The sequence below is a fragment of the Nannospalax galili genome, unplaced genomic scaffold, assembly GCF_000622305.1.
Source record: "Nannospalax galili isolate Female #2095 unplaced genomic scaffold, S.galili_v1.0 scaffold290, whole genome shotgun sequence".
Classification (NCBI taxonomy): Eukaryota; Metazoa; Chordata; class Mammalia; order Rodentia; family Spalacidae; genus Nannospalax; species Nannospalax galili.
Window position 1 is genome coordinate 5797528 of NW_008331486.1, and position 24447 is coordinate 5821974.

The 24447-nt window shown below is 53.1% G+C and overlaps 2 protein-coding genes across 29 annotated transcripts in view; one reads left to right on the forward strand and one right to left on the reverse strand.

The window, feature by feature from the left end:
• Positions 1–3996, forward strand: part of Dnm1 (dynamin 1) — a 50472-nt gene extending 46476 nt beyond the window's left edge. For 2 of the 17 annotated variants that reach the window (XR_003848242.1, XM_008825454.3), the window contains exons 21-23: positions 87–302; positions 1947–1983; positions 2832–3996. Coding sequence is in view for 12 of the 17 variants with exons in the window: in XM_008825454.3 (XP_008823676.1) it covers positions 87–302; positions 1947–1968 (238 nt within the window). In the remaining 5 variants the exon portion in view is untranslated. Of the gene's footprint in view, positions 1–86; positions 307–1946; positions 1984–2828 lie in introns of those variants that run through there. The other 15 variants (XM_008825462.2, XM_008825481.2, XR_606965.3 and 12 more) reach the window with 12 other exon arrangements.
• Positions 3997–4566: 570 nt separating this feature from the next.
• LOC103727574 (golgin subfamily A member 2) lies at positions 4567–24114 on the reverse strand. 12 transcript variants are annotated; one of them, XM_029559920.1, is made up of 28 exons: positions 23980–24114; positions 20809–20931; positions 19335–19415; positions 16252–16362; positions 15955–15998; positions 15808–15871; positions 14970–15026; positions 14716–14796; positions 13871–13909; positions 13573–13635; positions 13398–13491; positions 13201–13307; positions 11593–11651; positions 11157–11298; positions 10146–10235; positions 9937–10044; positions 9720–9807; positions 8899–9233; positions 8554–8667; positions 7757–8002; positions 7601–7676; positions 7326–7411; positions 7158–7199; positions 6857–7075; positions 6671–6773; positions 6464–6570; positions 6232–6388; positions 4567–6130 (listed from the first exon to the last, which is right to left on the reverse strand). In XM_029559920.1, exons 1-28 carry the CDS (start codon positions 24061–24063, stop codon positions 5916–5918), a joined length of 3135 nt encoding a protein of 1044 aa, XP_029415780.1. In that variant the 5' UTR covers positions 24064–24114; the 3' UTR covers positions 4567–5915. The 12 variants fall into 12 exon arrangements, with proteins under 12 accessions (XP_029415780.1, XP_029415800.1, XP_029415777.1 ...); XM_029559917.1 differs by having other exon boundaries at positions 4568–6130; positions 8899–9236; XM_029559940.1 differs by lacking the exon at positions 14716–14796 and having other exon boundaries at positions 8899–9236.
• Between the last annotated feature and the right edge of the window lie 333 nt (positions 24115–24447).

Below are 24447 nucleotides of genomic sequence, written 5' to 3' on the forward strand. Positions count from 1 at the left end.
GGGGGGGCAGGCGGGGTGGGGGGGGGGGGCCCCGCGGGGGGCGGGGCCGCTCATCGCTGGTCGGGTTCCGCCGGTGTCCCCCGCAGGTCGCCCACGTCCAGCCCTACCCCTCAGCGCCGAGCCCCCGCCGTGCCCCCAGCCCGGCCCGGGTCGCGGGGCCCTGCTCCTGGGCCTCCGCCTGCTGGATCCGCCCTGGGGGGGGCGCCCCCCGTGCCCTCCAGGCCGGGGGCTTCCCCTGACCCCTTCGGGCCTCCTCCCCAGGTGCCCTCGCGCCCCAACCGCGCCCCGCCTGGGGTCCCCAGGTGAGTAGGGGCAGGACACGGAGGGAGAGACGTGACCCAGAGGGAGGTGGAGTGGCCCCAGCAGCTGGCCTCTCCCTCCACCTCAGGCGCTGGGTTCGTGGCGCCAATGCCGAGAGCTGGGGGCTCTGCTCCCCAGGGGGCGCTGAGTCCCAGAGGTGGCAGTTTCTGGGGAGGGGGATCTGGGGCTCATCCCATGCGCCCCCTTCTTTCCCAGCACTTGCATGGCGCTTTCCTCTTTTCATTTTCTCTCCTGGCGTTCCACACACTGCATTCCTAAAACCTTCTCGCGCTCCCTCCTCCATCTCGTCCTCCATTCCCCTCTGAACTCCCGGGGCGCCTACCTCAGATCTCAGCTCCTCTCCTGGATCATGTGAATTTCTTCAGTTACATTCAGGGCTATCTTGATGACCCACTTCCCAGCCCTGACTCTTGTCCTAGGGTGGTGTCCAGATTCTGACCCACAGCATCAGGCCAGGTTGTGATTGTATGACCAGCGAGATGTGTGATGTGCGTGTGGGCGTGCACACGGGTGTGAATGTGAGAGTGGCACCTAGGCCTGGTGTCGACAGGAAACAACCAGTGAAGGGGTCTGGGAGTCATGGGCAGTCTGCTGGTCTGGACCCATATGATGCATGTAGAGGGTAAGGGGCAGGGAAGTGAAGGCCACCCCACTGCCAGAGGTTTCCAGGGAAAAGGATTTTACTTCGTCCTTTGGCTTTCCATCTTGATCTATGACCCACTTTTCAGGAAGTTCAGTCTAGTATCTGACTCAGTCTGCCCTGTTTCCACTGGCCAGTCTCTGAGGAAAAACAGATAATCAGACCAATAGCATCTTTTTAGGTGTCCAGATGGCTGGAGGGTAGGGCTGGGGGTCTAGCCCCCATACACCAAACAAGGCAGGGATGGGCCTGTTCCATGGGGCTCTGTTGACCAAAGCAGGTAGGGTAAAGGCAGGCAGCATGCCATGGGGCAGGAGCTGGACTAGGGGGAGTCCAGATATGCTGGTTCATCTGGCCTTTTAGGCAAGTTGTTTTCCCTCCCAGGGCTTCAGTTTCTTTTCTTCCAAATGATAAGTGCCCTGCCATTTTCCCAGGGCAGGGTCAGATCAAGGGAGACGATGGTCATTGGGATGCTCTATTAATGGCAAATCTGGCTGTAGGGTGGGGCAGTTAGATGACCTCCGAAGCCAGAAGAGATTGATTGAGACTCGATTTATTGGGAGCCATGGAAGGCACTTGGGCAGAGAAGTGACAGCTGGACCTAGAATGCAAGCCCTGTCCCTTACGGAGCAGTGACCCTCTCAACACTCCAGGCACAAGTGTGCAGGGAGCTGGTGCAAAGGCCTTCTGTGTGCCGGCAAGCTTCTGTGTTGTGACAGCCCACGCGTGTGCTTCAGTGTGCCGAGTGGCTGCATGTCCCAGATCTGTGCTGCACGTACTGGCCAGTGAGGGTGCTGGGCACAGGGAGGTGAGGGAGGGGTGTATGCGTGTTTGTGAGCATGGGTGTTAGCGTGTGCATGCAGGGCCTTGGGGCCTCACAGCATGTGTGTGCACGCCCGGGCGTTTGCGTGTGTGTGTCCCCTACCCTCAGGCCTGGCCCACCTGTGTGTGTGAACTGCCCTGTTGATTTCGTGCTGTCTTTCAGAATCACTATCAGTGACCCCTGAGGAGTGTCAGCCACGGTAGGTTCTGCTAAGTCTGCTGCATGAACAGTGTCTGTCCTCCCTGCTGCACCAGCTCCACACTGAGGGCGCATCGGGACCTGGGAAGCAGGCCCCTCCCTCTCCCTTCTGCAGCTCCAGACTCCCTCTTCCTGTCCTCTGCCAGCTGGCTCTCTCACCTCACTTCCCAGTGAGCCTCGGGACTCAGCGCCACTGCCCGGGGTCTCCCTGGCTGAGCCAAGGGCTCTTGGGACAGGCTTCCTGCCGGAGCTGGCAGATGTGGGTGCTCTCTAGCGCTGTCAGACACTAGACTCATGGTTCAGTGTAGGGACTGGGAACTTAAGAGGGTGTGTGTGTGGCTGGCCTCCAAGTGGGGGCTAGAAGCTTTTGAACTTCATCTTGTGGGTGCCACACACATACCCAATCTGCACTGTGTTGCAGAGGTAGAGCATCCAGCTCCCATCCTGGGGGTCCACCACAGGGGAAGCATGGCAGTTGGACATGAATGGAGCCAAGACTCTGGCTGGTTGATTTCAGAAAGCCTAGGAGCCTTAGACAGTCTCAGCCCATGGTGCAGCTCACAGGCAAGGCAAAGACACACAGCCCCTTTTCCTTCTTCTTTGACTTTGTGCACCTGTGACGGAAGGCGTGTCCTCAGCCCCAGATTCAGCACCACATCCAGACCACAGGCTCCTCTACTTGGCCTGTTGCTCTCAGGGATGACCTGTCTTTTAGCCAAGGCCATGGGCAGTGTCCGTTGACTAAGGAAGTCAGCTTCTCTGAGTTCTGTCTGGGCACAGAATTCTCCCAGTGACCCTGACCCAACTCTTCCCCAGCCATTGACGCTCTCTTCTGCTTTTCCCCAGCAGGAAGGGCCCAGCCTCACCTACGCGACCTGCAGCCCCCCGACCAGCGGAGGCTCCCCTCTTAGACTTATAAGTCTGTAGCCACAGGCATCGGCTGCCTGTCTCCCAGCCTCCCCAGGGTCCCCTCAGAGGACTCCTGGGCTTTCTGACCACCTGAGGGGCCTCCAGCACTCCCTCCAGCCATTCCCTTTAGCTTCCTCCTCCTGCCTCACGGCTGTCACACGGGACTCCCTCAAACTAGGGGTGGCCCTGGGCCAGTGGGATGGGAGAGTGACCAGAGAAAAGGGAGGCCCTGTGGGTGCACTGCCTGGGTGGTGTGTGAGAGGCCATGTGTGGGGCAAGAGAGGGCCACCCAGCCTCTGCCCAGACTACCTGCTAGCTATGGCCCAGCTCCCTCTGGTGCCTCCCACCTTCCCTTTTCCATTCATCAGCTGTCCGTCCACCTCTCTTCCAGAAACCCTGCCTGTCCCCACTCCTGCCTGTCCCCTCTGCCTCTGTTGGAGGTGGCTGCTTTTGCCTTACCAGCTCTCCTTCCTTTTCTCTTTCCTATTCTCTTGGCTTCCTCTCCAACTGCCAGCCGATCGGGTCAGGCAAGTCCGTCCCGTCCTGAGAGCCCCAGGCCCCCCTTCGACCTCTAACCAGATCCCTCCTACTCCTCGGAGACCTCCCTTACCAAGCCTGCCTGGACAGCTGTTCTGTGACTTGACAGTGGCTCCCCTGGTCCCAAAGCGTCCCCTTCATCTGTGACTTAGTCTATTGTAGTGGTGAGCTGACACATCCAGGTGTGATGTTGGTGAAAACTTGTGTCCCTCTGTGGAATTGCTCCTGCGACATTCTATAAATATCTATAAATATCCATATATGTATATATATATATATACACATATGGCTGACACAGCCTCACCTGTAGCGTTGGAAATCAACCACCCTGCTGTCCTTGTGGCCCTGCTACAAAGGAACGCTGTCACCCTGGCATCCCCCTTCCAGTGTGCCACCTCCAGTGAGTGAGCTTCCCTGTCCTCTTGGTGTGTGGACAGCCAGCCCCTTAGCCATCCCTCACCCCACAGCATGGGGGTGCTGCACTGGCAGCTGTGTGCGTCTCTGATCACCACCAGTCTTGCTGTCTCAGCTGAGAATAAAACCCATTTCTGGATGATGGGGAACAGTGTGTCATCTGCTGGTTCGTGTCTCTGTGGAGCTGCTGGGGAGGGGAAAGTTTAAACACTGGGTGCAGGCTAAGGAAGGGCCCTTGCAGGGGTGCTGTAAGGCCTTGGAAAGCACCTGGAGGTTAGCAGGTCCTCATCCTACAAATTGAGCTTCCACCACTGGGGATAGGACCATGGACTCAGCATGGAGGGTGGGCATGGGCGGGGGTCTTCAGTCTGAAGGAAAACAGGAACAGGCCCCGTACGTGGACAGGCCTGGGGAGCAGGGGGAATAGAATGGGAGAGTCCTGGCCTGGAAGTTGGCACCCTTAGGTGCTGCACCTGGCGTTCCATCCACACCCTAGATCAGGCTTGACTCTGTTGCCTATTAGGGAAGGTCTGCCCATTTCTAAGTGGCACTCTAACAGGAATCTCCAGGCTTCAAAAAGCAGTGTACAGGTCCTGGAGACTGGGAAGCCCCACTGGGCACTTTAGAGGGAGGCTTCAACACAGGCCAGCAGCCTGCCCTCTGCTGGCAAGACACACTCTCTGCTAAGTGCGAACCTGAGGCTAATGGCAGGGCAGTGACAGAAACAACACCCAAGGCCCAGCAGTATGGCTAAATCCATTTATTCACAAGTAAAAAGCAAAATAAAGAGGAGCCGCATCAGCAGGGTGCTACCACCCCGTCTTTGCCTCCCTTCCTCTGTCCTGTTCTACCAATAAATAAATTTCCCAGCCCCAAATAATTATTAGAACCTCCTCCCCACTTGCCAGCTCCAACCTCCACTATGATACAGGGGGTGTCCCTACCCCGGAATATACAAAATGGTACACAGGTACAATATGTACACCGGGGGAGGGGAAGCCCACCCCCCAACAGCCTCTGCCCTGCCTGGCATACAGTTACCCACATTATCATAAGGCCTGAGAGAATGGTACCCACTGCCCTGCCCTGCCCTGCCCAAAGTGCCTCTAAGATGGAAGCCCTCCTGAGTAGGATGCCTACCTGGCCTACGGTTAGCCTAGGGACCCATAAAAATGCTGCCCAGTCCCACTGCCCTAAAGTGCCTCTAAGAAGATGGGCGTCAGTCTGGGGATGTGCGGGGCCCTGGGTTCCATCCCCAGCATCACCACAGAAAAGAAAAAGGTAGTAGTGCTGGGGATGTAAATCAGTTGGTAGAGCGCTTGCCTAGCAGTGCATGAAACTGGGCATGGTATACAGTGAGGCAGGAGAAGTGGAAGCTCAAATTGTAGTGAGTTGAAGGCCAGCCTGGGACACAGGAAACCCTATCTCAAGAAAAAAGCAAATGGGAGGAGAGATGGATAGAAAGTTAGGAGTCCCACTGATTGCAAACATGCCAGTGCCAGCCTGAGCTGCAGCTGGCCTGAGGGCTGCCCAGCTGTTCTGCCTGAGTGCCTTGAGCAGGGATTGAGGCCCTCCAGATGAAAAACAGCTTGGTGAGAAAGCCACCGGGGGTTCTGTTCATCCAGAGAAGCAGGCTGTTCAATCACCGATTCTCTGCTCTTGTTCTCTAACAGGAGTTTAGAAAGTAAAGCAGCCCTGGTCAAGATGGCAAAGGACCTATACATACCTATTTGTATCTGCCATTAAGATAGGAGGGTCTGATCCTTTGTTTTTTCAGTCTCTTGTAGTCCAGGCTGGCCTTACTAGGTAGATGAGGATGACCTTGAACTTCTGATTCTCTTTGCCTCCACCTCCCAAGTGCTGGGATTACAGGTGTAATCCCAGTTCAAGAGGTGCTAGGGATCAAACTCAGGGTTTTGTGCATGCTAGGCAAGCCCTGTGCCAACTGAGCTGCCTCCTCAACCCCGAGGGGGTCTGGGTCTTGCTACCATAAGGATAAAAAAGATGACTGAGAAGGGACTGGGTTGGGGCAGAACCTTTGGCTGCCCTTCTCGAGGCTTTGGCATCAGTCTTTTAGACAACCATGATCTTCACTTCGTCATTCTCATCAGCACGGTAGAAAAAGGGGATGCAGGGGTTGCTGCCCAGGCCTGGCCGTTCCCGGGGGTTCTGAATCTCACGGAGCAGCTGCATGATCTGCTGTGCAGTAGGGTTCTCAAGGGGAGTGGGTGCCCCAGCTTCTCCTTGTGCAGGGTCCACATTGTCAGCAAGGCTTACCTCCCTGAGATCTTCAGAGAGAGAAAGGGTCATGGCTCTGTATGCCTTGAAAGTCTTCTCCTTTGGACCTGCTCAAATCCACCTGCCTGTCCAAGCCAAGGGCTCTACTCACCACCTTGCTGGTCAGCAGCTCCAAATTCCTGAGTGCCTGCAGGCTCTGGGGTAGGCACATCGACAGGGTTCTGAGCAACTGCGAGGAACTTGCCCTGCCATTCATTGCGCTCGTTCACAAGCCTCAACACCAGCTCCTGCAGCTCCAGCAGCTTTATCTGGAGGAGAGGCACTTAGTGTGGGCGCCAGCCTGGCCTAGCCAGACGCAGACCACAGAGGTGTCAGGGCCTTACCTTCATCTCCTCCTTGTCCTGGGCCAGTCGGCTGATGTACTCCTCCTTCTCCAGGTGCCGCGCCTTTAGCACTGCCCTCTGGTTTTGGTAGAGGGCAATGTACTCTCCTGTGGGGATGATAGGCGGGTGGACAGTGCTCAGACACGAAGGCTCCCCAGATCCACCCCATGTGCAGCCCCTGCTGCCTTAGGCTGGGCTCCACCTCACCAATGGTGTCTGTCTCTCCAGAGAGTTGGATACAGCAATGTTCAAGTTCCTCCACCCGCTCTTTGAGCTCTACTTTCTCCTGCATGACCTCCAGGAAGCGGCTCTGGAGCCAAGATAGATGTCTCAGGGCTCAGGAGCCCTGTCTGGTCCCATTCTGCCCAGCCCCTGTGAGAAAGACACACTCACCTGCAGCTTCTCCATGGCTACCTCTAGGGCCTGGTGGCTCTCCCCAGACACAGAGTCACCTGGACTCCCGGGGGCCACAGCCTCCTTCTCCAGCTTGCTCTGAGCTGGGGATGCCAGATGAGCCAGACTCCGGCAACGTGCCTTCTGCTCCCTCAGCTGCCCACGGAGCCGGGCCTGCTCTTCCTCAGCACTGGCTATAGCTGTATTAAAGAATGCCACCTGCACACAAGACAGGGTGTATTTTGGGGCAAATGTTCAGGGCCAAGGGGGCAAGGAGGTAGAGGTAAACCCTTCCCCTCACCTCAGCAGTACACTTGTTCCCAGATGGACAGGTGCCTGACCCCTGGTTCCCAGGAAAGGTGTGACGATCAAGAGAAATCAGAGGGCATGGAAGCAAGGTCTCAGTGTATTCAAAGGGACCAGAGTTAGGGAGGGTGGGAAAGAAGGGGCAGGGCACAGCCCAGCTCACCATGGCCTCTCGACTGTCTAGGTCCTCTGGGATGGTCAGACTGGGCCGGGGAGCTTCCTCATCAAGCTCCTCATGGTCCTCTTCTCCTGGGGGCAGACAGTAGATTGTCTCCTCTGGCAACCCCAGTAGGCAAGGCAGAGTGGACCAGAAGAAACCAAGATCCCACCTCTGTGCCCACACAGTGCACCCCAAGGCCAGCCACTGCCTGGAAACATGCAGCCATTTTTAAAGCCTCTCCAAACTTTATTCTGCTAAGGGTCACTCAGTATTCTTACCTTCCCCAGGGAGAGCCAGGAGGCTCAGCTGGGCCTGGAGCTGCTGGTTTTCCTGACTGGTAGCTTCCAGGCGCTCCTAAGGGGCCGGGAGAGAGTCAGAAGGTACAGAGCCGACCAGGTCCTCCCACTGGGGCGCAGCCTCAGCAGCTGCCTCACCTGGACCTCCTGCAACTCCTGGCGGGCGATCTCAGCTGCCATCTTGCCCTGCACCTCCTCATGCTGCAATTGGTCCATGAGCTGCGTTTGCAGCAGAAGCTGCTTGTGCAATGCCTCCTTCTCAGAGGTCAGTTGCTGATAGGCAGCCACGTGCTGCTGATAGGCGGCAGCGTACTGCTGCAGGTGGGACAGGCACTGATCTCGCTGTTCCTGCAGACCCCGAGCTTCTTGGCTCTTCAGCTCCACCTGCAGGAAGGCCTGGCATGAGGGCAGGCAGTGGCTGGCTTCCACATCTGAGCCCATAAATGAGAGGGTCACAAAGCTCAGTCTCCACACCCAGCCTCACACTCCACAACCTTCCTTACCACTTTAGGCCCCAGAACATGGAAAAGCAGTTGGGGCCAACCCACATCTGCTCAGTGCAAACTACTCGAACCCAATAATTTGTACATATTTCTCATTTAATCCTTAATACCTCTACAAGGAAACTGCTAATCTTTTAAATTCAGTGACATGAAGTATTTGAACAGTGATTAACCAGGAGACTTGATTCCAGCCTGAACCCAGAGCCTTACAGAACCACCCCTGACCTACGATGAAGAGTCTCCTGGCCTGCAGCATGGATGCAGAGCAGGCCAGGCCTACCCACCACTAATAGAGAAATAGTCACAGGCTAATCTGAAGAACTCTGGGGGTGCCTGTCCCCGAGGCTGCAGCTGATCTGTGATGGGCCTTGCACCTCCCCTCCCCAGAGTCGTGCCTGTCTCCAAGGTGGCATCACACGGGGCAGGCCTTACCGTCTCCTTCAGCTCTCCTAGCTTCTCCTGCAGCTGCCCCAGCTTCTTGGCCAGCTCTTTCTTGACATGCTGCTCTGACTGCAGTGCACTGGTAATCTCCATGTTCTCATTGGTCTGTCCAAAAGCAGCAGTCAGCATACCTAGTATGGCTGGGACCCCCAGACCTGGGTGTGCACCTTCTCCCATAGAGCAGGGAAGGCTGGAGAACCATCCCCACACCCCTCAGGGCTCTGGCTCACAAGGTGCCTCCACACCTCATTTTATGTGAGGTCGACAGCAGCCTGTTTCTTGGGGGACCGACCAGAAGGGGTGTGTCACCCTGTCTGTGAGGGGCTGACTACGCACCAGCCTAACAAAGCCGTTCTGCAGCTCGGCTAGCTGCTCCTTGAGCTCTCGGTTCTGTGAGAGCGCTCTGCTGATGGTGGTGCGGTCGCTCTGCATGCTCTCCAGGATCTGCTTGCGCTCCTCTGCCTGCTCGCTCCAGCGCTCGGCTGCCCGCTCCAGCTGCAGCAGTCGTTCCTCCTGCTCCCGGTTCAGGTGGCTCAGACTCTCGTTGTCCTGCACCTGGGCACGCAGCTGTCCCGTCAAGCTGTCCAGTTCCTTCTGCAGCCGCTCCACCTCTGCCTTTAGCCACTCTTCCACCTCAGAGGGCCCTGCTGGAGGCTCTGGAGCAGGAGGCTCTTCTGGGAAAATAAGAACACACATGAAGGGGATTGGCCTCTGGCTTCTCAGGCCTCTGTTGTCAGCTCTTGAGTCAGGCTCCCTGCCCAAGACTTGGCTTCCTGACTGTCAGGGTCTCATACTCAGATGAGGGTGTTTCAAGCCACTTCCTAGTATTTTTTGGTCTTTTTGAGACAGGGTCTCCCTGTAGCCCCAGCTGACCTGGAACTCACTATGTAGACCAGGCTGGCCTTGAACTCACAGAGATCCGCCTGCCTCTGCCTCCCGAGTGCTGGGATTAAAGGTGTGCACCGCCACGTCCAGCTGCCATTCCACTTTGTACATGAGAACATGGAGGCTTGACTTGTCATGACTTGCCACCTCCTGGCACAGACCCCTTTCCCTCTATTACAATGCCCTGCATCCATCTGTCTCACTGGCAGTTGAAGCCACCCTCACAGCCCCTGGACCCACTCCTGCTCTCAGGTCACCCTTGCCCCACTCACCCATCTGGCTTCTGAGTTCAGCCAAGCTGGTCTCCAGCTCCTGGACCTGACTTTCTCTATGCTCCTTTTCCTCCTTCAATGTGTGCACCTGCCCAAGGTAGAGGGAAAGAGCACTGGCCCCTCTTGGTCCACCCTCCATAAAACCAAAACACATCACCCCTCCAGCTGTACTCCACTGACACCCAGAAAGACACGGGAGCCCAGAGCCAGGCCTCACCTGCTCCGCCATGCACTGCATCCTCTGCTGCCACATGGCACTCTCCCCTTTGAGGCTCTCTGCATACTGGTCTCTCTCTATCTGGAGCTGTTTCAGTGACTCCCTCAGCTGCATAGTCAGTGCACAAGTTAGGAAGGGCTGTCACTGGTCCTTATCTGCTTCAGGCCACACTGGGGGTCATGTTCTCCCATCCCTCTGCAAAATCTTACCTGGCCCACATGGGTCTCCAGCTGTGCCCGCTCCTCCATGGCATGCTGTAATTGCTGGCTGCTATCAGAGGCCTCAGACTGGCTAGAGAACTGCATGAGGGAACCAAGTTTAGATCTGGGGAGCAAATGCTGTGTCACACAATGCTCCCCCAAGTGTGAGCGAGGATCAGTTTACAGTTTGGTCAATGTCATGTAAGAAAAGGACCAGAAGAGGTGAACAGACTGCCACGCTAGCCATGGGAATGAAAAAGAATGATGACTTTTTGACCAGGCATGGTGGCTTATACCTGCAATCTCAGCATTTAGGAGGCTAAGGTAGGAACACCATGAATTCAGAACCAGTCAGGTCATCTTGGGCTACAGAGACCCTGCCTCAAAATCAAACGACAAAAAACAAAAAAACAAAACAAACAGGTACAGTAGAGGCAGAGACAGGCAGCTCTGTCAGTTCAAGGCCAGCCCTGGTACATAGCAAGTTCTAAGCCAGCCAGGGCTATTTAATGAGACTGTCTCAAAAAATGATTAAAAAAAAACAAAACAGAAAAACGGGGGGGGGCTGGAGAGATGGCTCAGCAGTTAAGAGCACTGGCTACTGTTGCAGAAGACCCTGGTTTCGTTCCTGGCACCCACATAGTAGCTAACAACCATCCGTAACTCCAGTTCCAGGGGATCCAATGCCCTCTTCTGACCTCCTTGCACACTAGGTAACATGGTTGCACTTACATACATGCAGGCAATGTACTCATACACATTAAAAATAATGAAAAATGTTAAGAGAAAAAGGAAAAAAGAAGAACAAAAGGTGATACTTAAGCCATATCACCATCACCGAGGTTCTGATCCCACAGATGTGATCAGGCTCCAGCATTAAGCAGTGACTGGAGAATTCTATGGCAGGACCAGGAGGAGGATCGAAACCTCCCAGCACTGGGCTGGAAGTCACCCGCAATGATGCTGGAGACGGTGTGGTGTGTGCACCTGGCCTCAGCAGCCCAGGCTGTGCCTTCTCACCTGTTGCAGCAGGAGCTCAGACATCTCCAACTTCTTCTGCAGCTCCTCCACCCCAGACTGCGTAGCTGCCTTCTCTGCCACTAGGACTCGAAGTTTCTCTTCCAGTTCTGAGTTCTGCTGCCTCAGGTCCTCGTTATTTTTGCTGTGGCCAGAGGCAGAGAAAGATGGAATGAACCAAGAACAGAAAGACCCACTTTGGAGACTGACCCATAAGCCTTGCCACACAGCCACAGAAAAATGCATGTGAAGGGACATGAGGAACTGAGTCACACGTGACAGGCCACAGAGAGGATGTGAGCTACTTGAGGCCACCCTGTAATTCAGAAGCATGGCTGGGACTAGAGCACAGCTCCACATGCCCAAACCTGTCCCCTCTGACCTCCCTCCATTCCACACACAAAGGCTCCCAAACCACTCAGCTTCCTTCCCCTCTCACTTGTTCTTGTACAACTCCAGCTTGAGGGTGTCTCGCTCTTTGCTTAGGTCCTTGTTGCACTGCAAATAAAGGGAATGGAGTCTGGATCTGGCAGACCGAAGAGGTAGCTGGTACAACACCAACAGTGCCAATAACCATTCCACAGTGGCACTCCCTCCCCCTCTACACAGCTGACATTTCTCCAAGGCATGTCTAAGCTCATGGTCTCATTTGTGTTTCTATGTGTTTGTTTTGAGATGGAGTCTCACAATCCAAGCTGGCCTCAATTGCGTGGGCTCAGATGATCCTCCTGCCTCAGCCTCCCCAACAGCTGGGACTAAAGGTCCATACCACCAGGCATAGCCTTCACGGTTTGTTTTTATTAATAATTACTTGTTTGAATTAATAATTATTGGGGATCAAACTTAAGTCTTTGTACAGGCCCGGCAATTGTTCTACCACTGACCTATAACCCCAGCCTTTTTTTTTTCGTTTTTAAACAGGGTAACTCAGGCTTACCTTGAATCCACAACCCTTCTGCTTCAGCCTCCCCAATGCTGAGATTACAGGCATGTATTACCATGCTCATTTATCTTGTTTGTTTTGGTTTTATGAGACAGGGTTCTCATGTAGATGGGGCTAGCCTTTAACTCCTGATCCTCCTGTCTCCACATCCTAAATGCTGGGATTACAGGTGTGAGCTACTACACCTGGCTCATTCATCTGTTTTTAATAACTCGTGGAATGGAACAGGTAGAGAGAGGAACTGAAACCTGAATGCAGCAGTACAAGGCTGTTTGTTTCCTCAGCTGAGGCAAGAGGATTCTGAGCTTAAAAAAAAAAAAAGTCACCCTTCCAGCATTGCCCAGAACTCTTGGTTGCTGTTGGTGATATTGCTGCTTTCTACGGAGTACTTCACCAGCACCAGGCTGACAATCCCATTCACTCTTCATACCTGCCATGGGAGTTACTGTTACTTCTACCGTTTAGGTGAAACATAGTGTATTAGAAGCAAAGTACTGGCCTAAAGTCACTTAGGCAGAGCTGGGAACTGAACACTCTGGGTGGTCTAAGTCTCTAGGCCCATTTCCCTACCCTGTGAGGATGAGATTGCAGACAGGAGGAGGAAATTAAACTTGTCTTTTGTTCACCTTCGTATGGATGGTCCATTTGCATAGTCCAAAACTCAGAAAGCATAGAAGCAAATGTCTCCCAGTCACCCCGTTCCCAACCCCAAGTTTATGAATCTTCTCAATACATGTTTCATGCATACTGCACACAAATATCCCCTCTCCACAAATAGTACCATACTAGGTTCTACGGAACCTTCAGAGCCCGAGCGTCATATCCCTTTCCTTAGCACTTGGCCAAGGCCACAGCCAGTTAAGGACATGGCAGGCACCTGCCTCTAGGTTCGGCCTCCAGTGCTCAGATCTGCACAATACTCCCCAAGTTGTACTGCAGCTGACTCACCCCAGGTTTCGTCTACCAAGTACACACCAAAAGCCAACAAGAAACAACCAGTGCTGTTTTCAGCAGCAAGACACTGGACCCTGCAGAAAAGCCCTTTAGGCTCACTCCACACCAAGAAGCTAGACTGCTTGTGGCAAGAGAGGTGACTGGCCTCACCCTGTCCACCTGTTTCTGCTGCGTGGACACAGCAGACAGAGTCCGCTCGAGCTCTCCCACACGCTGTCGGGAAGACTGCAGGCGATTGGCAAGATCTTCAGATTCTCCTGGAATGAGGTAGGTTGAAATGGAACCCCAAGAGCTCCCAGGTCTGCTAAGGAGTCAGGTGCAAGGCTGAAGGGGTGCCCGAGTCCTACCTGCTTTCTGCCTGGCTGCTTGCTGGGTGTGGGCCAGGGCTGTTTGTAATTCTGCCTTCTCAGACACCAGGATGCCTATGGTCTGAATGTGAACCTTTGGGAGGAAAGCCCACAAGTGCTGAGAGAAGGGAAAGAAATGCTCTTTGGAGGACGGGGCAGTGCACAGCCCACTCACCTGCAGCTGTTCCCTTAGAGCTCCTTGCTCCTTTGCCAATTTCTGCTCATAATCTTTCTTTTCCTATGGGCAGAAGGAAGCAGCAGCTCTTAGGGGTGAGGCTTCAACACACCAGCAAAGGACATGCCCCCAAAAAGCCACCTGTGGCTCAGGACAGGTCCACCAATGAGACGAGATTATCGGGGACCCTGTGGGGTGAGCCTTCTCCAAGCTAGAAGTGGGCAAGACAAGACCACTACTTCTAAGGCCTCCCTAACCCAAGCAGCCATGAAATGGGAAAACACAGAAACCATGTTACCTTTTCCAGCTGATCCAGAGTGTCTTGGTTCTGTTGTTTCTGTAGGAAGAGTCAAGGAAGGTTGACTGGGGCTGGCTCGTTCTATGCCATTCCCCAGACCAAGACAGGGCAGGAGGGTGGGGAAGGATAGGAAAAAAAGCATTCAGATCCCATGGGGACAGGAAGCAACAAACTCCTCAAGCTCCCAGGGAAATAGTCTGGGTTTTGGCTGCTTTCACTCACAGCTACATATCTGGAGGTCTGATCCTGGGTCCTCATTAAAGAACGACAACTCTAGAAACAGAGTTGGAGAAGTAGCCCACCCTCAGCCAGCGTGGGACTTAGAAGGGTGTGTTAATAACTGAGCATAACTGTCCTGCAGGCACAACCCAGACACAGGACTAAGGATAAGTAAGCTCTCTTCTCCCTGACTCTGATAGACCAGTGAGCCTTTAAACCCATGCCTCCTAGAGTGGAAAGAGGCCTGACACGCTCTAGTTCTGCCTCCACATGAAACTCAAGCCCAGGGAATGGCCTGGCAAAATCAAAGAGAGCAAATTAGGACTTGAGCAAGGGCAGGACTTGGGTGGCTGACAGCCAGTTGCGTTTGTGCTCCCTCTCACTAGCAGCACAAACCCCAGGACAAGTGGAGTAAGGTCTTAAGCAGGGTGTCTGGAGAACAGAGAAAAGGTGGGGAGCAGGGGAAAGGTGAGCCATGTGCTCTAGGTGCCTCTAGCTGAGACTGAGGCCCCAGGTTTCCCTTCCCCCTTGGTTCTAGGGGCCCCCAACCCCTTTCTTCAGCGCCCCAAGGGAAAACTGGATCCCAGGATTGACAGCAGGAATTGGGGACCCCACTGGACTCTTACCAATTCCTCTATCGTGCTACTGAGTTGTTTGTTTGTTACATAGCTGGAGTCCAGGGCTACTGCTAGCTCTTGGTACCGGCTCTGAGGCGCATGCAGAGAGGAGGAGGTGGAGGAGGATGGGGGAGAGGTAGAGAGAGCATCATTAGGGTTGGGGGGGGTGAGCTGTCTCATCTGGCAGCGGGCACCCAAGTCCCATTGGAGGAGATGGGTAGTAGGCTTTCAGGGTCACTGGGCCATGGTCCAAGGTCACTCACCTCCAGATCCTTCATGCTAGAAGATGTGAGGCCCTCCCCATTGATGTAGGACGTAGACTGGAAGAGACGAAACCTCATATAGCGACGTTCTGTCATTCTCAGTGTCTAATCCCTCCAACCTCCTAACTTCCACAACGACCAGAATCTGCTTTCCTGCCTGTGTGGCCCCGCCTCTCATGTCCCGCTGTGTAATTCCTCATGGTTCTTATCCCACCATCGCTCTCCTGCCAGGCAGTAGTCACCTGCACTTTCTGATCCAGGATCAAACCACGTCACCCACGGTGGTGCGGGTCCAAGCCTTCTCTGAATCTGACAAGAGGTTCTCCTGAATCTGTCTCCCGGGAACCCCTGCCTCGGTGACAAGAGGTTCTCCTGAATCTGCCTCCCGGAACCCCTGCCTCGGTGACAAGAGGTTCTCCTGAATCTGCCTCCCGGAACCCCTGCCTCGGTGACAAGAGGTTCTCCTGAATCTGCCTCCCGGAACCCCTGCCTCGGTGACAAGAGGTTCTCCTGAATCTGCCTCCCGGAACCCCTGCCTCGGTGACAAGAGGTTCTCCTGAATCTGCCTCCCGGAACCCCTGCCTCGGTGACAAGAGGTTCTCCTGAATCTGCCTCCCGGAACCCCTGCCTCGGTGACAAGAGGTTCTCCTGAATCTGCCTCCCGGGAACCCCTGCCTCGGTGACAAGAGGTTCTCCTGAATCTGCCTCCCGGGAACCCCTGCCTCGGTGACAAGAGGTTCTCCTGAATCTGCCTCCCGGGAACCCCTGCCTCGGTGATCATTCCCAGCGGTTTCCGGCCCCTCCACCTGCTTTGCTTTCTGGGCCCCTCCTGTGGTACCTCAGACACAAGACCATTGAGCTGTTGAGAAGGTTGTCGCAGGCTCTCAGTTGATGAGAAAGTGCTGAGGAAGGAGACACAGGGTCAGGGGTACAGGTGGCTCGATGGGAACAGCCTGCCCTGACTCCCTCAGCAGGGAACACTTACTTCGTCTCCTCCATGAGATTAGAGCAGCTGTCAGCATCGTGGCTCTGTTTGGGTTGAAACAAACCAGGTCATCGTTCAACTTCTGATGGTCACCCAGGAGGAGGTAAGCCACGCTCATCATCCCAATACCCTTCCCCGCAGTCTCCCCTGTCTTGGCCTCCCTATGCCAGACCCCAGGAGGAACACCTGACTGTGGGGACCCAGCTACCTGAAGAGAGAAGAGCATTTGGAGGTAGAGTCCTTTGGGAAGAAGGACAGAGCAAGCAGACAGGATGGCAACAGGCAAAAGGCACAAACCTGCGGAGACGCCATGCTAGTGAGCTCAGCATCAGGGGAAGGGACAACACCGAGAAACACAGTGTCATCATCGGCAGTTGGTGGTACAGGAGGAGTGAGGTCTGTGGGCGCCTGTCAGAACAGAGCAGGGGGTTAGGACATCATGCGGAGAGGTGCCTCACTGCCGTGGACGTGAGGGGGTGGGGCAGGAAGGGTAGTGCAGCCACAGTCACAGGACAGTCACACATGCTGGGCAGTCACACATGCTGGGGGCTACTGGGGTAGACACAGTCTGCCCAGGTCTCAGGCCACTTGGGAGCATTTTCAACGGCCAAAGCTCAAAGCAGGGACTGCAGGGCTTCCTTCCTAAACACCCCAAGGCCCTGTTCTCACTGGAGCTCTGACACGTGGCAGCCACAGTGGTAGAAATGCCCAAGTCAGGAGCCAGAGAGCTAGGCTTTCTCACCATGACCCTGACTGTGGGCCCCCCCTCGTGGGTGGACTCGTCACCATGGTGAATATAACCAATTTGCCCCTTTCCTTTTGCTTTCTGGTCCCCACCCCCACTCCAGCGCCCCAAGCACTGGCTGCATTTGTTGATTCAGAAAGCAGAGAACAACATCTGCCCTTTGGCTCCATCACACGACCTTCCTAGGAACAGCGAACAGCGTTAGTGACCAATCCCAGGATTCAGGACCTGGAGGCATGTGGAAGTCTTCCCATTTCCCCAACTGGAACTACCTGCTTGACCAGCTGTGCCCAGTCACTCCTCAGGCTCAGGCCTAACTCTCAGAACAAGTCTCTGGCTTATAGATCTTCCAACACCCACCAGGCCAGAGGGGCAGAGAACGGGAAAACAGAGAGAAGACTGCCAGGGAGCCCAGGCCTGCCCAGGGAAGCAGGTTTGGGGTGGAAGCCGCCATGCGTTTCTCCAGAGAGAGGGCTGCCTGCTTTCTGGAACTTTCAGTTCCAGCCTCTTGATACTCTCGTCGCCGTCCCTCTATTGAGCAAGTGCTACAGAGCCTTGGTGAACTAAGGATGAGCCTCACTCTTTGTAGCTGACCATGACCCTGGAATCCCATGTGTCTATTAGCTTTGAACACCCATAGGTGTTGCTTTGACAACACCTACAGTTGAATCTAATGGGGAAGAGCAGGGACACAGCAGCTTGTCAAGCATGTGCATCACGGGAGCCTGGCGCTACCAGCCACAGACCCTCCCAGGCTCTGGGTCCCTTGTGGCATCTTGGGAACATTCATCTCTAGGATTAGACATAGAAACACACAAGAGGAGCAAAAAAGTATTTTTCCTGAGCCGCTTTTTGTTTTCATTTTAGACAGGTTTGATCACCCTCTCTCTCTCAAGCCGAGGTTAGCTTCAAATGCGTTATGCAGCTCAGATTGCCTCAAACTTGAGATCCTTCTGCCTCAGCCTCCTAAGAGTAGGGATGACGGGGATGGACCACCATGCCCTGCCAGAGTACTTTTAAATAAACATAAACAATTTTGTGAGCAACCAAGCAACTCCCCACTGCTGAGACTTGGAGCTAAGCATGAAGTTCTTAAAGTGTTCAGAAATCCCTGCCATCTCTCCATCACTCCCCATTTCTGGACACATTACCAGCTCTGCTCAGGAGATGGCAATCACAGGCTTTTGTTCCCTAAGCAGAAAGCTTACATGGAAAGCCGTTACTGGAGATAGAGTTAAAATACACAGTCTTCATTTCTAGAATGCAGGGGCCTGAGTGTTCAGATTAGTGTTTTTCCAATGAGGAGACTGAGGCCCCCAACCTCCTGTGTGACTGACCCCTTAGCAGAGCAAAAGCCAAATATATGATTACAAGTTTCCTGTAGACCTACACCCACCCCCTACAGAGCTCCCTGAGCTGACAAACTACATCACAGCACCTGTGCAGACCAGAACACCCGGCAGGGATCAGCTTTGCTGACTGCAAAGGTGTCTCACTCCAGCTGACAGTCCTCACTCTGTTCCTCTCCCCATACCCAAGTCCAACAGAATGTAGCCCTGGCTCAGGCCACTCCCTCAGCTGGACAGAAGCCTGCTCCTCTGGCTTGGCAGATGTCCCTAGGGCATGCTAAATACAAAGTACTAAAATCACATCCAGAGCAGGCTATCTCCAAGTCCTATTGCACCTGGACTCCCTGTATCTCTGAAATGTCCCTGTCTGTGAGTGCACTGTTCCCTTGCTCCTCAGCTCTCCATGTGAGTGAACACGACCCACCTTTCATCTTCCAAGTATCCACAAATGCCCTTCTCCAGCCCCTAGTGCACTAGGAACCAATCTTTCCCTGGTTCAGCATGTGGAATGATGCCACATTAGGTATGCCAGAGGTCGCACAGCCCCCCTTGGCGTGCATCTTACCCTGTTCATCTAGTCTTGTGTTTGCTTGTTGTGGCCCAGACTAGCTTGGAACTTACCCACCTCTTGTCTCAAGTCTCCCACGTGCTGGGATTACAGGCATGTATCAGCCCTGGATGCTTCTATTTCTGCTACTGTATTAAAATTCCTTTGCTAAGAAGGCCCAATGACTTTTTAGAGAGATGGAAGGCAGAGCGTCCTGGTCACCCGTCAGTTGGTTGCCTTTACTTTTACAGTTAGTTCTTTAAAAAAAACATAGCCTCCATCCATGAAATTATAATGTAGATTCACCATCTCATAACCTTATGTTCTTAAGTTTCAAACCAAAATGAATAAAAAATAATCACAAACTTCTGTGGTCTACTAGTCTTTTGGAGACAGATGTCCAGAGGGCAAGGCCTGAAGGTGTTTTTGTCTTCATCTGCCCTAGTCTGACAGCACCATACTGGGCATTCATAAGCCCAAATCCCCACACCTGATCTGAAAGTTATTCCCCAATCAGCTTTAAGTTTCAAGGTGTGTCTCACCTTCTCCAAGATGAGAAATGATGTGGCGGAGGGGGGAAAAAATCAACCAAGCAGTTGGGGAAGCAGACACAGGGGACTGAGGGTTAATGGTAGCAACATAAAATAAGCCAGAGGCAGCAGGTCCCCCAAAGCAGAGAAGTCTCTGGGACATGCACAGCTGGGAGAGCAAGCCAGAGGGCATCTGGGCACTGCCTCACCTTCCTTTTGTCCAATGGGGGGAGCGCTACCCCATTGGAACGGTTAAGGTCGGACACCAACACCTTCAGAATGTCCTGAATCTACAGAAGGCGAGAAGGAAAAACAAGGGCAGGGGGAGAAAGAGACAAGCGGCTTAGAGCGAGGCAAGAAATTCAGAGAAGAAAGAAGAGACTGGTCCAGGGAAATGGAAAACTCTAGAGCAGAGAGCAACACCAGGGCCTATGCCATCCTCCAAGCAGCCACTGGCTGCCTTACCAAAGGCAGCCATCAAAGTCAATGACAGGTCAGTCATGAGTGATGCCGTCAGTTCACGTGACCAATGCAGCAACTCTTTAACACACACAAGACCCTTTCCTGAGGCTCAAGAAGTGGGGAGCATCTGGAAAGGCCCCAGAACCCCATTTCCACCTTCAAAACCAGACTCTTCATATAAGTCTTCACTTTTACTCAGGGGCTACAGCTAAAAATCAAGTTTACAAGGCACTGATCCAATCCAGTATCATCTTTTAAGATTAAAAAAAAAAAAAAAATTAAGTCAGGCCAAGCGTGATGGTACATGTCTTTAGTCCCAGCACTCGAGAGGCAGAGGCTCATGGGTCTCTGCAAGTTTGGGGCCAGCCTGGTCTACATAGTGAATTCCAGGCCATCCAAGGGCTACATAGTAAGACCCTGTCTCAAAAAAACCAAAACAAAAAATAAACAAAACAAAAACAGACACCAAAAACTAAGACGGGAAAACGGGATTTTCCTGAGGTAACCCAGCAAACTGATCATGAAGATGGACTGAAAAAAGATGGACTGAAAACTTAGATCCTCTCACTGAGCATGGTGGCGCACGCCTTTAATCCCAGCTCTAGGGAGGCAGAGGCAGGTGATCTCTGAGTTCAAGGTCAATCTGGACTACACAGCTACACAGCAAGTTCCACACCAGCTGTGGCTACAGGGAGACCCTGTCTCAAAAAGACCAAAAAACAAACAACAACAAAAAAAAAATCCCAAAACAAAAAAGCCTTTAGACTCTCTTCTGTTGCTGCCTTGGAAGAGGCTGGGGCAAGTACTGTTCCTGGCTTCTGCCCCTAAACTGAGAAAAATCAAACATCAACTATTGTTTAATCACTGTTAATGCCACACCAGGATCTCTACCAGAAAATTAATAAAAACCACCAATCACATTTAAACTTTATAAATACACATTAAACAATATTACCCCTATCTTTACACAACTTGTCCTAAATCTCATCATATTTCTGGCAGATGGAGAGGTGGAGATTCAAAACCAGGATTCATTTTTTTCTGTGCTGGGATCAAACCCAGGGTCCCATGCATGCAAGGCAAGCCCACTACCACTGAGGTATGCTCCCAGCCTTCAAAGCCACACCTTTTAACCAGGAACTGACAGTTCTTCCATACCAACCACAGCCCTCTACCGCCCTTTGCAGCCCCGTCCCCAGGAGCCTGACAGCCAACACTCACATCCTCAGGTGACTGACAATCATCAGCAGAGGGTCTCTCAGGACTACTGCCATTTTTAATCTTTTTCTTCTTCTTTGCCCCTGTGGGAACACCAGGGCTGTTCTTCTGCTGATATTCTCTCAGCTGTGGAAAAGAAAGCAGTGATCCTCCTGAAAGCCATTGACTGTGTTTACATCCTCCTCATGAAAACCACTTACCCTGTATTCATCTCCGGCTTATTGTGTTTTTTGTCATTTTTTTGGATTTTTTTTTTTTTGAGACAAAGTCTTACATAGCCCAGGCTGAACTCCAATTCACTATGTAGCTGAGGATGACCTTGAACTTCTTTCTGATCTTCTTGTCTGCACCTTCAAAAGTGCTAGGATTACAGGCATGTGTTATCACATCCAGTTTAAAAGGTGTTGGAGATCATGCCTAGAGCTTTATGCAAGCTAGGCAAGCACTCTACCAACTGAACTACATCCCAGACCCCTCCTAGAGAGTTTTCATAAAATACATACTGTCTCATGTAATGCCACCAACAGCCCTACAAGGTATTGTAACAACCACTTAAAGACTGAAAAAACACAGCCAGGCATGGTGGCACACGCCTTTAGTCCCAGCAATCAGGAGGCAGAGGCAGGCGGATCTCTCGGGAGTTCAAAGCCAGCCTGGTCTCCATAGTGAATCCAGGACAGCTGGGACTACAGGGAGACCCTGTGTCAAAAAGACTAATAAAAAAAAAAGGTCTTAGAGAGAGAGAGAGAGAGAGAGAGAGAGAGAGAGAGAGACTGAAGAAACAGCATGGCTAAGAATACTGGGAACGGAGCTCAGTAGAATACTTGACTAGCAGGAAGCCCTGTGCTCCAAGCCCAGCAACACACGCCCACACTCAGACTTACATACAAACATGGAATTTAAATTCAATCTTTTGATTCCCAGCTCTGGGGTTTGTAACCCTCAGGGGGAAAAAACTAGAGGTAAAGAAGAAAGAGTAAACATTTAGCTGGCAGGAACTAGCTGGGTGTGGTATCACCTATCTGTAATCCCAACACTTGGGAGAGGAAGGAGGAACAAGAACTTGAAGCCAACCTGGATTTACAGCACTATCCTGTCTCAGAAGAAAAAACCCACGGAAGCAAGAACTATATATTGAGGCTTAAAACTAGATATCGTCTGTCCCTTCCCTTTGAAGTAAAAAAATTATCTGTGTGTGCATGTGTAAGAGAGGAGAGAGAGGGAGAAGGAAGGGAGGGAGGGAGGGAAGGAGAGAAAAAGGGAGGGAGGGGTGAGGAGAGACTTTGTCATGGAGCACATGTAGAGGTCAGATGACAACCTCCGGTGTTGGTCCTTACCTTCCACTGCACACACCAGGCTAGCTGACCCTTGAGCTTCTAGGAACTCTCCTGTCTCTGCTTCCCATCTTGATATAGGAGAGCTGGGATTGGATGAATGCTACCGTGTAGGGTTTTATGTGAGTTCTAGGAATACAAACTCAAATCTTCTACTTTCACGGCAAGCACTTTAACCAATGAGCCATCTCCCTAGCCAAAGTATTGTTAGTACAACCCCAAGTCAATAGTTTCCTTTTTTGGCAATGCTGGAAATTGAACCTATTGCATCATGCATGAGACATAAGTACTCTATCACTGAGCCACATATAGCCCCATATACCATACATATATACACATATACCAGGCTGGCCTCAAACTCCATATGTGAAAAAGGATGACCTTGAACCCCTGATCCTCCTGCCTCTACCTCCTGAGTTCGTGGACTGCAGGCATGTATCACTATACCTAGTTTATGCAGTGTCGGGGATCCCACCCAGGGCCTCATACATGCTAGGCAAGCACTGTGCCAACTAAGCTGGATACTGAACCCAGGTTTTATGAATCCCATGTGAACCTGGGGCCTTGGGTGTTAGACAAACACCCTACCAACTTAGCTATACCCTTCCTTTCTTAACACATTAGAGCTACACATCAGTACTTCCTAAACTTTTATGTCAACATATCATAGCAAGGGCAAAAGCACTGAAAGCACAGCATTAGTAAACCTGGAACAGAAAGAACAATGAACAAGAACAAATGATGCCCAAGCGTCATTTCAGAGAGATGTCTTTACAATCTTACAAATCTAAGAAAACTCCATCTCTAACTCCACTTTTTTTTTTTTAATGTGTATGACTGTATTGCCTGCATGTATGTAGGTGCACCTGTGTCATGCAATGCCTGTGGAGGTCAGAAGAGGGCACTGAATTCTCCTGGAACGGGAATCGAAGCCAGTTGTTAGCCACCATGTGGGTGCTGGAAACTGGAAGAGTAGCCAGCGCTCTTAACTGCTGAGCCATCTCTCCAGCAAACCCCCCCTCGCCCCACCCCCGAACTCCACTATATGCTTCATCATGTGGCTCAGCACCCCAGTTTGAGAATATCAAGCTGTGCATTCAGTTTCCCAGGAACTGCTCCACATTATACAAGCAGTTCTTGACTGAAGGGCACTGGCTCCAAAATCATAGGGAATTCAAATGTACAGAACTAAGAGATTTTTGGTCTCGCCAGAGAATAGAAAACTGTGAAAAACAAAACCCAAACCCGTTCTTCCATGTCAACAAGGGGCACTGACAAGCGTTTAGCCCTCACAGTAATGGCTAAGTGACAGGGGTACCGGAGCCTAACGCGTCTCTGCACTAGGTTTCATAGGCGAGCTTTCTTCCAGGTGGAAACTGGTGCCCAACCAGAGCAGTCGGAAAAGGGGTGCAAACATTCAGGTGAGCAGGTGGGAAGATCAAAGACGGGACTCAGGATACTAATGACAGTTTTCAGAGGGACTGTGACGTCACTACATTCCACTCCTCAGTAACAACGCCTGGGTCGCGGATCCGAGAGCACAGGGCCAGGACCCAGGTCCTGGAAGGCAGTCCAGGGAGGTCCGGTTTAGGGCGTCCGGAGCTGAGGAACTAGAGCTGGGACCCCCGAGAGTCACTGGCCAAAGTCACCCAGGGGCGACTGAGGGCGGGGGCCTGGTGGCTGAGGGGGCGGGGCTGGCTGGAAAGACTTTGCTTGGGGAGCCCAGGGCACCGAGGGGGCTCGTCCCGGGAGCCTGGGGAGGGACTCCGACTCTCGCCAGGCTCCCGGCGTCGGGAGGAGCTCGGGCTGGGTCGAGGGGCCGTGACCCGGCGCGCTTTACCTTTTTCTTGGCCGCAGCCAATTTGCTCTGCCTGGTTTCTTCCGACATCCCGGGGCGGGGAGAGGGAAAGCGGGGGGGCCACATCACCACGATCCCGACAGCCACCGCGGAACTGCTTCCGGCAGCTCCAGTGCCTTCGTGTGTGCCAGAGAAGGCGGGGCGGGGGCGGCACGAGGCGGGCCCGAACGGGGACGTGGCCAAAGGCCTCCAAGCTCATTGGCTGGTGAGGAAGCTGAAGGACAAGGGGGCGTGGCCACGCGGCCCTGAGCCTGGAGCGACGGGAGGAGCGAAAGCCGAAAGCTGCGCGCGCAGCCCTGACCCCGCTCGGGAGCCAATCGGAACAAAGAGGCGGGGCAGGCCCCGCTGGCTGCGCGCGCAGCCCATACCGATCGGCAACCAATCAGAAAGCGGGACGGGGGCTTCGTTGGCTGGGTGCACGCGCAGCTTGACGTGGGCCAGCCGTTGGTC

What these genes read in the sequence shown, in the direction of transcription:
- LOC103727574 (XM_029559917.1), bottom strand. Translation starts at nt 24,063, where the DNA reads ATGTGGCCCCCCCGCTTTCCCTCTCCCCGCCCCGGGATGTCGGAAGAA. An exon ending in CTAGCATGAAGGATCTGGAG is followed by an intron (nt 14,797 to 14,969) that starts GTGAGTGACCTT and finishes CATGCGCCTCAG; the next exon opens with AGCCGGTACCAAGAGCTAGC. An exon ending in TGGAGACCCATGTGGGCCAG is followed by an intron (nt 10,045 to 10,145) that starts GTAAGATTTTGC and finishes CTGACTATGCAG; the next exon opens with CTGAGGGAGTCACTGAAACA.